We start from the raw sequence: 18,589 nt of genomic DNA on the forward strand, positions 1-18,589 counted from the left end.
AGATCAATCCTGCTCTAGAGTCCAGATTCCAATTTCTGCTTGAGATTTTGCTTTGAGACTCCCTCTGCTCCTCCCCACCCTTTCTCAAATAAATAAATAAAATCTTCAAAAAAAAATCTATTCAAGTAATCTCTACACCCAACATGGGGCTCAAACCCATGACCTGGAGATCAAGAGAGTCACCTGCTCCACAGATGCCCCAAAGGTGTTTGAATTTCTAAGAAGAGAAGACAAAGCAAAAACTGGTGGAAAAGTTATCTGTAGTGCAGTGACTGGTTGCTTTTTTAAATCACCTTTGTTTACTTTTTGCAGGAATGTGTTCTGACATAGTTGTATTTATACATATACATACATCTTGTGTCTTTTTAACTTAACAGAATAAGAATGTTACAACCTTCATAATTTTAATAACATTCTGTGAAGTGGATGAATAATTTATTGTAGGATGTTTAGCTTTCCAATTTTTGTTATAAATACTTTATGAATATCTTTGCACAAATATTTTGTATTGAGATTGTATCTAGAAATAGTTCACCAGAATTTTTAAGACTCTGCTGCCGTTACCAGGTTGTATTCAAAGAGATTGAGTCAGTTCACAAATAGATGGGATTTAGCTATGCATGTTTGACAAATGTATTTAACTGTTTCATGTGCTAGACACTTCGCAGCACTTGTAATATAGAAGTGAACAAATAGGGAAAATAAAATCTTACCCCTGTGAAATTTAAGGAGGGAAGGGGAAATGAGCACTTTAAAAAATATCTTCACAGTGGGCTGTCAACATTTCTATTCCCCCAACTTATCTTTTCCCTGTTAATGGAAAAAACTACTGATGTTCTTAAATATGAAGCATGTAAAACCTGTTTAAATCTGTTCATGTACTGGGTTAGGAGAGGAGGGAAGGACTGGGGACTGGTGCTGCAGGAATATGAGAGGCTGGCTATCTTGGGGGAGGGATTTAAAAGAAAAAGATCATTTGGCCAGATGCCATCCATCATTGATTTCATTGTCAGTTTTCTGTTACCTGTGAATTTGAACATTTCTCCATTCTTCAGCTTTGGTTTTACATGATTGTATTAATTGTTTACTTTTAGCTTTCTGATGAGTGTGCTATCTTAAGAAGTTAGTTACTGGTACTGTCTTTACCGCAATTTGGACGGAAAGCTGGCAGGTGCGGAAATTAAGTGATCCTTGAGTGTAATTCACTGTGTACCAGTTACTCTGGTTTGGGGATTTCAAAAATAAGACACATATGCTCTCTGGAAGCGTATCATCTAAGATCTTAAACCTGGAGCCTAAGAATCCTGGGCTATGCTTGTTTCAAATGCAGTTTCTCAGGTTCCTGCCCCCCGCCATAAGTTTTGATTCATTGGGTAGGATGTGAAGAGCACAGGTATTGGTAATTTTAAATCAGTCCTCACGACTGTCGTGCAGCTGATTTGCAGTGATAAACATTACAAATAGGTAGTAATAGATAAATGTTAGATTTGAGATGTCATCACTTGTAGTCCGGAAGAAGCAACGCAGGGCCTAGGTGACGTAGAAACTTTGGTCCTCAGCTCGAGAGCAGTCTCGAATCCCAGGCGATTTCAAACTCACACTAGCACTCTGGGCAAGTTCGTCTAGGTCCCGGGGCCGCTTGACAGCGTTTGCCCCTCAATCTGCGCGCGCCACCGGAAGCTCCACCCTCTTTACCAAAGTCCAGCCCCCTACGCCAGTGTGTCCCGCCCCTCCCCCGGCCGACCGCCAACGACGCCAGAGCCGGAAATGACGACATCAGCGAAGCTTTTTGGGCGGGGCCTGGGCCGGGCAGCTTTAGAGGCCGCGATTTCACATCGGAAACAAAACAGCGGCTGCTCGGGAAGAAGGTTTCCCTGGGAGCGGCGGGTGGCGGCGGCAAGGGAGGAGTAGGTGCGTAATGGGGAGTTGGGGGAGAGGGGAAGGCGTCCCTCACTCGGTGTGTACACGCGCGGTCGCGGGTAGGGCCCGGCCCTTTGTCGCCGCCCGGGCCGCGCAGCTGGTGTCCTCGAGGATGAGGAGCGGGGCGCGGCCGGGCGGACACGGAGGAACCCCGTGTGGGGAACGAGCAGGGGCGGCCCGTTTCTCCGGTTCCGGGCGCCGCGCGCGATCAGGGTAAAGAGCGATTCCTCTCCGGAGGCTGGGTCCGGAAGTGCTGGTTTCCCGAAGACGTTTCAGGACGCAGGTGCCGGCGGCCGGGACTGACTGTCTTGACTGGAGCGGAGCAGGAGAAAGAGGAAGCGCCTTGCCCTGGGTCTGGTTGAGCAACTGGTGAAACTCCGCGCCTCATGCCCTGAGTGTGTCCTTGTCCGAGGAAGTGAGTGGCGCTCAGGGCTAAGTCCCTTATGCCTTATGTTCGCGGCGGAGAACAGGGTCTGATGCTTTTGCCTTGGTTGGGACTGTCGCGAGGCATGATGTTCAGTGCTTTGCATGTGTCTTAGGTATTTGCGTTTTCTTCCCGCTCAGGTTCTTTTCAAATAAATAATCTTCTATTGTAGGAGACTAATTTAATAAATTTAAAAGCATTTGTTGCCTGCTTTGGACAAAATGGATATAGTATTCGGGGTTTACTCTGGGAGATAAGAATAGGGTGCAAAAAACTATGTATGTATAATGACAGTATGACAGCAGACTGTCGTTTGAGGCAGGTAGAGATCACACCTGGTCAGGGAATCTTATTGGAATTATCTTTTACAGTGGAAAGGTTATCACCCCTGGCGTGGAAGTGGATAGGGCATCATAATCAGAGGATGTATTACAAACAGGGACCCTCTGAATCACAAGCGTCCAGTAGTAGATTGGAGCTAGTTGCATTTGACTAATTTCAGTCACCTGCAAAAGCCTATTTTACTGCTTAATTCATTTGCAGAGTTCAGCCAACTTAAGGTTCCTCCCTGCGCCATCTAATAAATGCTCAACTACAAGAAAAGGATCCTACTTACTGAGTGTATGGCTTCCTTCCCGCCCCATCTCCCCTCCTCCCAGTAGGTAACAGAAGTGGCTTCTATCCTCTGGTTTTCCATTCTGTTCCTGGTCCTTAGGTAGACAGTTCCCACAATTCTGGGTATACTTTCTACTGAATGGATGTGATTTATTGCCGAATTTTAAGTAAATGGCTGCAACTAGTTGTAGACTGCTGCATGAGTTCCCATGTCGGGGGAACCGGAGGAGTGAAGTTGATCTCTGAAAACCACCCTAGCAGGAAAATATAGCATTTTTCTCTTGCCATAGCATATGTGGTCCTCTTCTCTCAGATGCAGGCTCTCTCTGCTCCTGCTTTCCCACAGATACTGCATATCATAGGGGAGCCTTTTTACAACATATTCTGAAAAATCTTTAAAAAAACTCTAATCCAGGGCGCCTGGGTGGCTCAGTGGTTTAAGCCGCTGCCTTCGGCTCAGGTCATGATCTCAGGGTCCTGGGATCCAGTCCCACATCGGGGCTCTCTGCTCGGCAGGGAGCCTGCTTCCCTTCCTCTCTCTCTGCCTGCCTCTCTGCCTACTAGTGATCTCTCTCTGTCAAATAAATAAAATCCTTAAAAAAAAAAAAAACCCTCTAATCTTACTTCTCCTTCATGTGATAGATGTTAGGCAGATACGGAAGGTGTGTTAAGAGTGGGGCTGTTGTGCTCAGAACTTTAGGCACATTAATCTGATAGTGGGGGCTAGAATGGATGAGAAAATTGAGGTGACTTTTACATAATGCAGGTGAAATAAGATGGGAGTTTGATCTTTGGTGATGACAGAGGCTTAGGAGAAAAAAACGAGGTACCTGGGTGGCTCAGTTGGTTAAGTGTCTGCCTTCGGCTCAGGTCATGATCCCGCGTCCTGGGATTGAGCCCTATAGCCAGGCTCCCTACTTAGTGGGGAGTCTGCTTTTCCCTCTTCCAAGCTCCCCCACTCCTGCTCATGCTCTCTCTCTCTCCCCTCCCCCCATAAATAAATAAATAAAATCTTTTTTTTTTTTTTTTTAGATTTTATTTATTTATTTGACAGAGATCACAAGCAGGCAGAGAGACAGGCAGAGAGAGAGGAGGAAGCAGGCCCCCCGCTGAGCAGAGAGCCCGATGCGGGGCTCGATCCCAGGACTCTGAGATCATGACCTGAGCCGAAGGCAGCAGCTTAACCCACTGAGCCACCCAGGCGCTCCTAAATAAATAAAATCTTAATTAAAACAGGAAAACCAGGAACAGGACATGGCAGCTAATTGAAAAGCAAGGGCTAAACTGTAGGGCTGGCTAGAAGGCTTTAAGTTTGAGGAATGGTAGAGATGATTGTAGAAATAAGGAAGTTAGAAGCAAAGAACTAAGTCTAGAGAGGAAGATGAGGAAGTGGTTTGGAAGTATCACTTTTGAATTGCCAGCATGTGAAGCTGTCTTATGGACAGGCCTGGAACTGTAAATAAGTAATTTAAATAGACTTACTAGTTGATGTTGGAGCAGTGGAGGAGATGCCTACTGAAAGGAAGGAAATAAAGAGGCCCAGGCAGACCACTTACAGTGACGGAGTGGGAGAAGGGTGAGAGGGACTGGCTAAGGAGAATTAGTGATGGGAAGAAAACCTCCATAGTGCAGTGTCAAAGGCTCAGGAAGGAAGGGAAGCTTTGGGAAAAGACTGTCAGGGATTTTTAGTATCTGGGTGGGTATAGCTGAAAGAGTTGACGATTTAGAGCAGCACTGTCTGGTAGAAACTGTGTGAGTGGGCCACTTGGATAGCTCAGTCGGTTAAGCATCTGCGTTGGGCCCAGGTCATGATCTCAGGGTCCTGGGATCAAGCTCTGCATTAGGCTCCCCCTGCTCAACGAGGAGTCTGCTTCTCCATCTATTACCCCCTCCCTCGGTTCATGCTTGCTTTCTCTCTCTCAAAAATAAATAAAGTCTTAAAAAAATAAATAAATAAAACTGTGTGAGCTACAAATGTTAATTTAAAACTTTTTTATAAAAAAGTTTTATGAAGGTAGGAAATAGATAAAATTAATTTGAATAATATAATTTATGTAGCCCAGTATGTATAAAATATTTTAAAATTAATTAATTAATTAATTAATTTTGAGAGAGCAAGAGTGAAAGCGCACGGGCAAGGGGAGGAGCAGAGGAAGAAGGATATGCAGACTCCTCGCTAAGTGGGGAGCCCAGCTGTGGGGCACGATCTCACAATCCTGAGATCATGACAGCTGAAATCAGGAGTTCAGAGCTCGAATGACCGAGCCACCCAGGCACTCTACATCTAAAATATTTCTTTTACATTTTTTTTTTTTAAAGATTTTATTTATTTGAGAGAGAAAGAGCACAGAGAGAGAGAGTGAGATAGAGAAGCAGACTTTCCACTGAGCAGGGAGCCCAATGTGGGACTCCATCCCAGGACCCTGGGATCATGACCTGAGCCAAAGCTAGGTACTTAACACCCAGGCACTCCCATCTAAAATATTTTCATTTCAACATGTAATTAATATAAATATATACTTGTCTGACTCCTCCTCTAGATAGTAAGCTTCTTAAGTAAACAAAAGTATTACCTGCTATTAGCATCCCCAGCACCTATCACAATGTCTGGTTTTGTAGAAAAAACCCAGTAAGTGTTGGTTTTTTAAGGTGTGTTAATATTTGTTTTTTATAGTGCCTTGTACAGTTCCTTAAACTGATCTAAAGCACACAAATGCAAGCATTGCTGAGTATAATCAATGATTTATAAATTAATTAGGTGTGAGTAGTCATGTTTTCTTTAAAGATTAGTTGTATTCGATCCATTTCCACAGCAAATTTGAGACAAACTGGGAGTGATCATACTTTTCATGTAGGCTTATTGAAAGTAAAGGTTTCTTGGGGTGCTTGGGTGGCTCAGTGGGTTAAAGCCTCTGCCTTCGGCTCAGGTCATGATCCCAGGGTCCTGGGATGGAGTCCCACATCAGGCTCTCTGCTCGGCGGGGAGCCTGCTTCCTCCTCTCTCTCTGCCTCTCTGCCTACTTGCGATCTCTGTCTGTCAAATAAATAAGTAAAATCCTAAAAAACAAAAAAAGTAAAGGTATCTTGGGGAAAGATTCTTTATAATTACTATAAATATTGATAGGACAAGACCATAGTCTCATATTTATAATCATGAAGTCCAAAAGCAGCTGAAAAAACTGAAAGGCTTTTTGTAATTCATTTGACAGAAAACTCTAACCTGAACCTATTATTGCAATTTAAGATTATTTATATGTTTCACTGTATACTTAAGGTGTTTGATTTTGTAGTTCTATCTATGACCTTGAGAGGGCATTTTAAAACATAGTATTTATACCTTTATAAAATCTGAGAAAAATAGGAATTCTAAAAACAGTCCTGAAGATTTCAGATAAAGAATTTTGGATTTGTACATCTTTCTTCATTTTCATTGCATCCTCTGAGCTTATGTAACCATTATTATTTTAAAACAGTTACAGTAATTCCAGGTAGCCGACCTCCCCCAAACCCAGTGCCTTAAAGAGTGTTTGTTTTGACTCGGGGTTTTGCTTCAAGGTATAGGACTAGGGATCAGCTAGGACAGTTCTGTTTTGCATCTTTTATTCTGGGGCCCAGGCTGAAGGGGCAGTGACTGCCCATGGTAAGCTCTTCTCAAGGCGACAGCTGAACTAAAAGAAGTTAAGTCCAACTGTAAAAGCACAGTTCAGGGGGCACCTGGGTGGCTCAGTGGGTTGAGGCCTCTCTCTTCAGCTCAGGTCGTGATCCCAGGGTCTTGTGATTGAGCCCCGAATCGGGCTCTCTACTCTGCGGGAAGCCTGCTTCTCTTCCTCTCTCTCTCTCTGCCTGCCTCTCTGCCTACTTGTGATCTCTGTCTGTCAAATAAATAAATAAAATCTTAAAAAAAAAAAAAAACTTTTAAGAAGCACAGTTCAGGTGTCTGGGTGTGCTACATCTGCTAAGATCCCTTGGACCAAAGGAAGTCAGATGATTGTGCCGAAAGGCATGGGTGGCTAGTAGACTGCACCCACCTTGAAGCCAAAGCAAGTCTCAGAGCCAAGCCCAACATCACTGGAGTGGAGAAATATATTTCTCCCTCAGGGATGCCTGGGGGAGGGAGTGAATATTTGCTGAATAATAGTCTAATCTCCCACAGATGGCTCACAGAAGTAGAGTGGGATGGAAGAAAGAAAAAAATCACCAAATAGATGGATCACTACCCTTGCTCTTTTTAGAGTCTGCCACCTTCACAGAGCCTCTTGTAGGACTGGGGAACTTACTTGCTCCCCAGTCTCTTGAAATTCAGAGTCTTTCCAGCATATATTCTGGAAGTTGTAAGTTAATTTCACATTATTTTTATTTAACTAACTATGAATACAGTTTGGGGATTGGTTACATTTATTATTGGGTGTGAGCTTTTGAAAACTCAAATAGAGGCTCTCCCAGCCCATTCGTGCAGTCAGAACTTAGGCTGTCTGTGCAGGAAGAAGCTGTCAAGGTAACACTAAGGCTGATTAAATCAACTTTCATGGAAAAAGAATAAATCACAAGTTCATTTGAAACCTAAGAAACTCTTAGCATCACAATACAAAGATACTTAAACATACTTTTCATGGTTTTCTTGTTTTCTTTTTAATTTTTATCTATGTGTCAGAGAGAGAGTAGGCATGCTTTTGAGCACGGGGGGGGGGGGGGGGGGGAGTGGTAGGCAGAGGGAGAGCTTTGCTCCTTTGATACTTTTTGAAGTGCTGATGGATAGGTTTTGCAAATTCAGCACATCGAAGCCTTGAGATTATTCATATTCTCCTGGGTTTTTTGTTTGTTTTTAGTTTCTTTGTGTATAATAGAAATTGTAGTTGCCCATCAGAGAAAGATTTCTTTTTCCTTTTATCTTTTATAAAGATTTTATAAAGATCTTTTATCTTTTATAAAGATCTTTATCTTTTATAAAGATTTAGCAAGTGTCTTGACAAAAAGGAAATGGATGGCAGTGAATTCAAGGGTTATGCTCTGTCAGTCTCAGAAAATCTTTAGCAGGTGGCCAGAGAGAGAAAACAGCCAACTCTGGGTCTTTCCCTCCCCCCTTTGCAGGTCAGGTCACAAGATCCTCACTTCCCAGCAGCTATCTTTTTTTTGTTTTCAGGGCAAGAATGCTAAGAATGTTATAAAATCAACGAGTGTCTTTTGCCTTGCCCTGCTGCCTGGACACACAGCCTTCTGGCCTCCTTCATGCAGTCATCAATTGTTTTCAGCTGTTACTGGACCAGAATCAAATCGGGCTTGGCCTGTGCCTTTCTTTGTACCGACAGTGTGTGTTTGTTCCAGGCCTGACTGAAGACCTAGCCCCTGTTACTTGCCTCTGCTTCCTACGAAGCTCCATGTAAAGAGCAGCTCTTCCCTCCCTGGAGGGGAAGGAAAGGATCACCCTGTAGTGTTATGATCTTCAAAGGGTTAGTGGAAGCACGAGCTTTCTCTAATTGAACTGGAAAAGACGTGGGCTGGGCATCAGAACACCTGGGTTCTGGAACAGATGTCATTTGCCTCAGATGTCACTGCCAGATTCGGTCACCTTTCCTGACCCGCAGTTTTCACGTGTAAATAGAGATGTGCCTTTGAAAATGCTATCAGGATATGCTAAAGTGGCCACTGTATTATTGATTTCTTCCAAAATTTGAGAAAACTTCAGTTTGATAACCAGTTTGTGTGGTTTCTTGTGATAGCTGAACAGATCCTGTAAACATAAGGCCTAATAATGGAAACCAAATTAAAATGACCAGATTCTCATTACAACTTATTTTTTTAAATAAATACTAGTTGGGGAGCCTGGGTGGCTCAGTCGGTTAAGCATCTGCCCTCAACTCAGGTCAGGATTCCAGGGTCCTGGGATCGAGCCCTGTTCAGCGGGGAGCCTGCTTTTCCCTCTGCCCCTGCCTGCTGCTCCCCCTACTTGTTCTCTCTCTCTCCATCAAACAGATAAACAAGATCCTATAAATAAATAAATACTAGGACTATATATTGGGAATGCTTTTGACACTTCAGTTTTTAATTTATAGTTAGACCAGTCATTGAAGTTTAAGATCTCATTTACTACTTTTTCAAAGATGTTTACTTCTAAGCAGCAATTTTAGTAGTAGTAAAAATCTTCTTGCTCTCTGTCTGTAAGTACTTTTTTTCCCCTCCCAGCTCAATTTAACTTAATGCTCACTGTAAACTAAAGAGCAGGGATGGTTTTACACAGAGGCAACATAGCATATTATGTGAGGCTTTACTCTTCGCTCCTTTGCTCACTGGATGTGACCTTGGGCAAGCGAGTAGCTTCTATGGGCCACATTGTTTTCATATGTAAAGTGGGTGAAGTGAATATAATTAGTTATATAGAATATAATTAAGTAATATATAGAATATAATTAGGTAAATCCTCTCAGTGTCTGTCTCTGCGTTTTGATATAAATAGACATCCAGTAAACTCCTCCTTAGTCAATGGACAGTCACTTTTCTTCTATTTTATCTGTAAATGTAATATACTGTATTTACTTTTTTTTTTCTTTATTTACTTTTTATTTTTGCTTGCATGGCCCTTTCTTGCTTCCTTTGCTTGTTTCAGTTGGCTAACACTATCTTATTTGTTATTTTGTTTCTAAGGGATCAAATGCGAATATTAATGACAGATTTCTAAGGGTTTTTCTGTAATAGAGGTGTAGTTCAAATGATACGGTATAGTCTTCAGGGCAGCCAGTAGGAGGAACCAAGTGCAGCTTTTTCTGTTTGCCATCCTATGGCATTTCTGGGTTAGCTGCAGTAGTAGGTACTGTACTAAATATTTTTATGGTAAAGAAGGAATAATATGTGCTCTGTTTGCTATCCATTAATGCTACATCAATATCAAAACTTCAATTAGATCATCAACTTTTATAAGTCTTAGAAGCATAAGGGCGCCTGGGTGGCTCGGTGGGTTGAAGCCTCTGCTTTTGGCTCAGGTCATGGTCCCTGGGTCCTGGGATGGAGCCCTACATCGAGCTCTCTGCTCAGTGGGGAGCCTGCTTCCTCTTGTCTCTCTGCCTGCCTCTCTGCCTGCTTGTGATCTCTGTCTGTCAAGTAAATAAGTAAAATCTTAAAAAATTAAATTAAAAATCTTAGAAGCATAAATAAAATGTTTTTAAAAGCGGGGGCGGGGAGGGCACCTAGGTGGCTCAGTTGTTAAGCATCTGCCTTCCAGCTCAGGGAGCCCTGCATCAGGCTCCCTGCTCTACAGGAAGCCCGCTTCTCCCTCCCACTCCCCCTGCTTGTGTTCCCTCACTTGCTGTGTCTCTCTCTGTCAAATAAAGAAATCTTTAAAAAAAAAATTAGAAGCATAAGTCAGAACATTTACTCTCACTCAGTACTATTGTACTTAGAAAATATATTGGTTCTATTGGCATTCCACCTGTCTTTTGGGTAAGGTAATATACATGCTGCCAAGACTCAATATTATTCATTTTAAAAGTTAGGACTAGGGAAACCTGCGTGGTTCAGTTGGTTACGTGTCGCCTTCAGTTCAGGTCATGATCCCAGGGTACTGGGATCGAGTCCTGTGTCCAGCTCCTTGGTCAGTTGGAAGACTGCTTCTCTCTCCGCGTGCCGCTCCCCCTGCTTGTGCTCAGTCTCTCTCTCTCTCTCTTGCTCTGACATATAAAGAAATAAAATCTTAAGAGAAAAAAAAGTTAGGACCAACGGTATGAATAACTTTAAATAGAGGTTTATGTCTACAGAAATCTCTGAGTATAAAATTGAAGTATATGGCAAGGTATGCATCGTGGGGGTACAGCTCAGTGCATCTTCACAGACTGAAATCCCTGTGTAGCTAGCACTCAGATTGAGAAACAAAACATTACCAGTACCCCCCCCACAAAGCTTCCCACATCCCCCTTTGAGCAAACAACCACCATAAAAGTAAGTGTTCTCTATTTGTATTTTTAATTCACTTTATTTTAAAACAAACTTACATTAATTGTGTCTTAGTTGGTATTAATTTGCAATCCCTTGATCCATGTCAGTTAATTGTGGGCTGAAGCTGGAAGGGAAGAGAAAGGTTGGCATGGTATATAAAACTATGTGGGGTAGAAGGGAAGCATACCTTGATTAAAAATTCGTCATGGTTGGGGCGCCTGGGTGGCTCAGTGGGTTGAGCCGCTGCCTTCGGCTCAGGTCATGGTCTCGGGGTCCTGAGATCGAGTCCCGCATCGGGCTCTCTGCTCAGCAGGGAGCCTGCTTCCCTCTCTCTCTCTTTGCCTGCCTCTCCATCTACTTGTGATTTCTCTCTGTCAAATAAATAAATAAAATCTTAAAAAAAAAAAAAATTCGTCATGGTTTAAGTGATCTAGATACATGTGTAATTAAGAGTTAATTTGAACTCAGTACTAGAGAAAAAGTTACTTTCCTTGTTTGTTTTTTAACCTGCTTTCTGTGTTTTTGATGAAAAAAATCACTAGAATATAAAAACAGTGTTGAGAGGATCAAGGATCCTGAAGTTGAGAGTGAAAATGAAATAGGAGTTTGACAAGATATTTTCACGTGTGTACATGGGGATGTTTTAGTCACTATGAATGAGAATACTGCTTAGATACACGAACAGATTTCTTTCTGTATTTCTGAAAACTTTCTGTGGAAAGGAAAATTGAATGGAACTAGAGGGTATTATGCTAAGTGACATAAGTCAGTCACAGAAAGACAAATACCATATGATTTCACTAATGTGTAGAATTTAAGAAACAAAACAGATGAACATAGAGGAAGGGAAGGAAAGATAAAATAAGATGAAAATTGAGGGAGAGGCAAACCATAAAAGTCTCTGAACTCTGGGAAACAAACACGATTATTGGAAGAGAGGTGCGGGTTGGAGGGAAGGGGTAATTGGGTGATGGGCATTAAGGAGGACACTTGATGTAATGAGTACTAGGTGTTGTATGCAACTGATGAATCACTAAATTCTACCTCTAAAACGAATTTAAAAATAAGAAAAGCAAAGTTGAAATCATAAGGACTTGGCTGATGGAAATTAAGGCAGACAGACAGCAAAGGGGAATGTGTGTCCTTCCGCCCGCCCCCATCTCCCACCCACCAGGAGAGCGAACTCTGGGAGACCAAATGATGTGTGGAGATAAGGCTGTGCCAAGATGCCAGGGAGAGACCTAAGGCTCGGAGTTAGGAGTCTGTGATTTTTGTCCTGGTCTGCCCAGTTGTGTGATTTTTAAGCAAGTCAGTGAACTTAGGTTCTCTTCTGCTTTTATAAAACAGGTATGTTACCTGTTTACCCGGGCTTGGGCATTTTGGTAAGGATAAAATGAGATGACAAAATTTTGCCAAAGTAAAAGCACTAGACAATTTTATGGAGATAGAAAGCTTAGGTTGAATTAGTCAGCATAGAAAAAGGAATGTTGATGAGAACATTCTTTAATATCATTTAGCTTCATTTGCTCTAAATCTGAAATCAGATATTTTTTGATTAAAAGTATTTGGTTTCTCAAGTAGATCTATTGATTAACGAAGAGATATCTTGAGCTAACAAAAGTTTGTCACTTGAAATTGATGGCAGATGAATACATTTCTGGCTTACAAATTACAGATACAGAAATATTCTAAGTACTTGATTGGTGTGAATAGATTTACTCTGGGTGACCTGGTAAAATCCTATTTCAGACGTAATCCGGAAGCCCACAAGTGACAGCCTTCGAGGTCCTTAGAAAGCTTGGCCTGGAGAAGAACACATGAAAGAAAGGTTTGTTTTTGTTGAATGCAATTTACAAAAGTGTTTAAAAATGAAAGTATAATTGTAATGCACAAAGGATTATTTTCTTCTTCCCTTTTCAGAAACCCAAGAGGCTTTGTTTTCTGTGAAAAAGTATTTCTATACGGTTGCTCCAATGACAGAGTTACCTGCACCCTTGTCCTACTTCCAGAATGCACAGATGTCCGAGGACAACCACCCGAGCAATACTGTACGTAGCCAGGTACAGTGTCAGCCTCTGAAATTGCCCTTGCCAGACTATGGACTTAGTGACCACCTTCCCTCATGTCCAAGAGAGGCTGAGGGGGCTGAGCAGACTTTCTCTCCTTTTCCGAGTTTCCCTATTTGCTGAACTTAAAGTGATGGTAAAGTATTGTACCATTTAGTGCTGGGGACACAAGGCTGTGTGAGACAGTTCCTCCCTGCCTCGGATATTGCCTCCTCCATTAAAGCCTTCAGCTTCCCCAGCTGTTTATTCTTTCACCTGTATTGCTCTTACTCTACCATGGGTTGAGGACATTTTATTTGCTTTTATTTTTTCAGTGCCTTTCATGGTTCTTACTTTTTCAGTGCCTATCGTGGTTCCTAACACAATGCCCAGTAAATGCTCACTGACGGAATGCACGTGATGAGTGCAAGGCTAAGTGTAGAAATCCTAAGAAAGTTCAAGGGAGAGAATCAAGAAAGGGGTGTAGGGGCGCCTGGGTGACTCAGTGGGTTAAAGCCTCTTCCTTTGGCTCAGGTCGTGAGTCCAGGGGCCTGGGATCGAGCCCTGCATCGGGCTCTCTGCTCAGTAGGGAGTCTGCTTCCCCCTCTCTCTCTGCCTGCCTCTCTGCCTACTTGTGATCTCTCTGTCAAATAAATAAAATCTTTAAAAAAAGGGGTGGTGTAACCAGTGGCATGGGACACAGACATCAAATCAACCTGCAACTCTGATAGCTAGCTAGTCATTTACAGATTGAATTTAGACCCCACAAATGACCTGTGGGATGGCTGGCAAATGGGTAGGATTTTTAGAGGTCGATCTGGAATTGGGGAAAACAACAAGGCCAACTATAAACTATGCAGGCTGCGAGGGGTCAGGTTGGGTGGGGTGGGGTCACCCTTCCCTTTATGAGAACCAGTGAGCAGAACCAGTGGTGGAAGGAAACCGGTTCTGGGTCAATAAAAAAAGAGTTGTCTCACAATTTACCGTACAGCTGCAAGGGTGTGGTGTAGTGTTATCTTGTCACTAAAAGCAGTCACAGAAGCTGGAAGACTGCCAACCAGATCTGCAAAGGATTAGTCTGGTTAGTCTGTGGAATGAGCAGTGAGTGAGAGCAGCAACTGGATAGCCTAGAAGTTCCCTTCAGACTCATATTTAGGATTCCAGTCAAGGGTCAACATGTGAGGAAGAGACTTCACAAAGTAGACTTTGATGGATGGGTAAGATTAGAATAGAGCAAACCGGGGTGTCATCACTGGTGGAAGAAATCCCACTAGTGCAGGGAGAATTTTCCTAAAATATAAATAGACATGGAGGCAGTATCCAGAGCTATGTCATCAGAGGCAGATCACACTGTACTGCCAAAACATTTTTAATCAAGTGAAATCAAGATAAAATGATTCTGAGGGAAGCCCTGAAAAAGAACACAAGCTGTAAAGGGTAGTGTGTAGCCTGAGGGGTGTGTGGGGGAAGGGAGAGCAGAGGAGCTGCTGCTTTCTTGGTTCCTGGGGGACAGTGGGTGTCACAAAGACTGGTTTTTGTGGCAACACGTTTGCAACAGTTGCTGGATTTGCTCCTTTTTGCTATTTCCTAGGAATAGCTTTTTGAGAAGTTAGGATGAGGCCAGATCATGAAGTTTTTGGTAGTTTGGATACTACAGACTTTGTAATCATCTTTAAACTGTTACTTGAGAGAGGGAAAGTGGGGACAGCCCCAACTTAGTCTCTGGGTACCCCTTCCTTAGCTGGAGCAGCTCCTGTTTTATCTTTTATCTTGTGGATCCATTTGAACAAAAGATTCCACAACTAACATATTTTGGGGAAAAAAAAACAAAAACAACCCCCCCCCCAAACAGGTATATGTCACTTATGTGTCCCAAACCTCTCACAGGAGTCTCATCTCAGCATAAAATCTGGTTTGAGATCTAATTTTTTTTTTAAGGATTTTATTTATTTATTTGACAGAGAGAGATCATAAGTAGGCAGAGAGAGAGGAGGAAGCAGGCTTCCTGCTGAGCAGAGAGTGGGATGCAGATCATAACCCTGGGATCATGACCCAAGCCAAAGGCAGAGGCTTTAACCCAGTGAGCCACCCATCCTGTGCTCTCATGTCTTATCTTATCTCTTATCTTATCTCTCAGCACCCTCTCTCTCCCTGACTGCTTCCTCAGTTCTGTCTCTGGGTCCTAGATTATTCTCCCAGTCTTCTCAGATGTCTCCCTTACTTGATTTATTTAGGTCACCTCCTGAGTCACCTTATCAGTGAGGCCTTGCCTTCCTCAGTGCCCTTCCCTGCCGCCCCTTACACCCTGTCTCTGCTTTCCTTGTGTATAGCACTTATCTAGTATTTCTAGCTTGCTGTCTACTGCCTTCTTGTGTTTGCCTGCCTCCCTCTGCCGTGTAAACCTGAATCCCCAGCTCCAAGAGCACTGCTTGGTATGTAGTGAGCTCTCCATTATTAATGCAGTGTTACTTATATCCCTCACCCTCAGGTTTTGTGGGGCTTTCATGGTAATTTTTTGGATTGCTCTTTTTTTTAACACCTTAGTGACTAACATATTAAAATAAAGGGTGCTCTGGGGGAAGTACAGTTGACACAGGATTTTTATTGATAATTACATATACTTAGGTAATATTAGTTAGTCTTAGTTCTAATGTTCTCAGTGGTACCTTCCAGATCTCTTAGGGCACCTCTGCTCAGAATATCATGCCTGATTTATTTAATTTTAACCCTGCCATTTGATAATGTGACATTAAATAGATTTATCTTTTATTTATTTTCTCAAAAATAGTGCTCGCTTCGGCAGCACATATATTTTCTCAAAAATATCTTCTACAGGGGTGCCTGAGTGGCTCCAACAGTTAAGAGTCTGCCTTTGACTTGGGTCGTGATCCAGGGTCCTGGGATCAAGCCCTGTATCAGGCCTCCTGCTTACTGAGGAGTCTGCTTCTCCTTCTCCCTCTGGCCCTTCCCACTCCAACTCATATTCTTTCTTGAATGCTCTGCTCGCTCTCTCAAACTTAAAAAAAAAAAAGTCTTCTACAACTTAAAAGATCTTCTGTATACATTCTCATACTTTCCAGTTACTGTTGGATAGGTATTAGTCCTGTTTTATTTTATTTTGATTTATTTATTTATGGAGCACCTGGGGGGCTCAGTTGCTTAAGCATCTGCCTTCGGCTCAGGTCATGACCCCAGGGTCCTGGGATTGAGCCCCTGAGCCCCACATCAGGCTCCCTGCTCCGTGGAGAGTCCGCTTCTCCCTCTCTCTGCCTCTTCTCCAGCTTGTGCATGCTCACACGCTCGTGCTCGCTCTCACTTCTCTCTCTCAAATAAATAAATAAAATACTAAGAAAGAGAGATCTGTTTACTTGAGGGGGCGGTGGAGAGAGAGCAGAGGACAGGGCGGAGAAAGAGAGAATCCTCAAGCAGGCTAGCTGCTGAGCCTGAGCACAGAGGCTGAGGCAGGGCTCAGTCCCAGGACCCTGAGATCATGACCTGAGCTGAAATCAAGAGTCAGGCACTTAACCAACTGAGCCAGCCAGGTGCCCTATTCCCCTTTGATAGTTTAAATGCTTGTCCAGGATCACATAGAAAGTTAAATGACAGACCTGGAACATAAAACTGTACTTTCTCATGTCAAACTTCCTCCAGTGTTCCTTCTGTTCTCCCAACTATCTCTTACCCCAGAAAAATGTTAGAAAACTGAAAGGAGATACTGGATGAAAAAAATTCTGGGGAAAGAAAGCACTAAGTGTATATTCATTTTGTACCAGTGTACTTAAAAAAAGAAAGAAAGAAAAAGGAAAAGAATCTCATTGTTAGCTTTTATGGCTATAAAGAAGCCATTGTGTATATGCTTCAGTGTTAGGAAAAACTGGGGGCAAGTCCAAATTTAAATTGAATGTAGATGCCTGTTTTTGTGGATTAATTGAAAGCAGCTCTTTTATTTCTCCTCTTGGATCCTGGATTTGTTAAATGCAAGCACATGAAGACAAGCCTCTGCAGGCATAAAAAAGCCTTATGAGGCTTATTTCTTCTTCATTTGCACAGTGGCTAGTTAAGAGGAATCCAGGAAATTGGGAGATAGAGAAAGTTGCAATTTTTCACATTGCTCAGGAAAGGAAACTAGAATCTTGATTGTCTTCAGTATGTTGGACTCTCTGCAAGGTACTGTTACAAACCTTAGTTCTAGGGCCTTACATTTTGGGGACATTCACCATAAGCGAGCAGATTTTCCTTCAGTCGTCCCCTTTGTTGAATTAAAGTGCTATTAAGGTCTAATAAGGTGCATCTCTATATGAATATATCCTCTAGAGTATACAAATAGGCTATTTTACATTAAATATTACAAAAAGAAATAAGCATTCACTTAAAAATATTGCTGAAACTGAAAAGAAAGTAACTTTCCTTCAGAATTTATTCAAGTATCAGTGTCAAGAAATGGATTTACTCTTCTTTTCCTCTACTCAGTATCTTCCTCCAAGGTCAGGAGCATCCCTAGTCTTGAATTCCTTTGATGAGGCAGTCCTTTGAGTTTGGGAAAGATATCTGAGGATAACCAGATACTGAAAACTGTTCAACACCAGTGAATTGGCATTTAGGGGTTATGGCTGAGTGATGTGCAAATAGATCCCTCACAGGAAAGAACTAACTTTGATCCACTTGTACTTTGAAACAGCTGTGTGTAGTTTCAGTACTTCATTTTTCCCATCTGTAAAATTAAGATAGTTTACTACATAGATTCTCTTTCAGGAGTTTTGTTGTGACCAGGAGTTAGAGTTGCCAACTGTCCTGGTATGCCCGAGACTGACAGGTCCCTGGAACACAAGACTTTCAGTTTAAAACTGGGACAGTCCTGGGCGCCTGGGTGGCCCAGTGAGTTAAAGCCTCTGCCTTCGGCTCAGGTCACGAGTCCAGGGTTTTGGGGTTGAGCCCCACATCGGGCGCTCTGCTCAGCGGGGAGCCTGCTTTCCCCTCTCTCTCTGCCTGCCTCTCTGCCTACTTGTGATCTCTCTCTCTGTCAAATAAATAAATAAAATGTTAAAACAGGGACAGTCCTGAGAAAATAGGATCAAGTTGATTACCCTATCAGAAGCATAATGAAATCATTTTGGATCTGATCAATCCAGTTTAACTCAATTAATTAGATGACTCTGTTGTATAACTTCAAGCATTATTGCAGTGATATAGTGTTAGTGTTCACACAGATAAAACATTTTTCTCTTTCCAGAAGTGAAATGTTGTCCATGGCTTCATTCTTCTATCCTTAGCAGATGCGTGATAGGCTGCCTTAGCCCAGAAAAGATGTTTTCCTTTTGTAAGCTCTTATGGGTAATCCTATTCACAGTTAAGGGAGTTGAAGTTTCATGAGATTAGAGAGCTGAAAAATAGTGGGTTTTTTTTTTTAAATTTAGAAGTCTAAATTTTGGGGCACCTGGGTGGCTCAGTGGGTTAAGCCTCTGCCTTCAGCTCAGGTCGTGATCTCAGGGTCCTGGGATCGAGCCCCACATAGGGTTCTCTGCTCAGTGGAGAGCCTGCTTTCTCCTCTCTCTCTCTGCCTGCCTCTCTGCTTTCTTGTGATCTCTCTCTGTCAAGTAAGATCTCTCTCTGTCAAGTAAGATCTCTCTCTGCCTCTCTGCCTACTTGTGATCTCTGTCTGTCA

At 42.6% G+C, this 18,589-nt stretch overlaps 1 protein-coding gene across 9 annotated transcripts in view; it reads left to right on the plus strand.

The window, feature by feature from the left end:
• Window positions 1-1,745: 1,745 nt before the first annotated feature.
• Window positions 1,746-18,589, plus strand: part of PSEN1 (presenilin 1) — a 68,024-nt gene continuing 51,180 nt past the window's right edge. The window contains exons 1-4 of one of the 9 annotated variants that reach the window (XM_082733492.1): window positions 1,778-1,911; window positions 8,100-8,406; window positions 12,632-12,710; window positions 12,803-12,942. In XM_082733492.1, coding sequence (XP_082589618.1) covers window positions 12,856-12,942 — 87 coding nt within the window. In that variant the 5' untranslated portion in view covers window positions 1,778-1,911; window positions 8,100-8,406; window positions 12,632-12,710; window positions 12,803-12,855. The other 8 variants (XM_082733496.1, XM_082733498.1, XM_082733491.1 and 5 more) reach the window with 8 other exon arrangements.

The sequence above is a fragment of the Mustela nivalis genome (genome assembly GCF_964662115.1).
Source record: "Mustela nivalis genome assembly, chromosome: 6".
NCBI classification, from domain to species: domain Eukaryota; kingdom Metazoa; phylum Chordata; class Mammalia; order Carnivora; family Mustelidae; genus Mustela; species Mustela nivalis.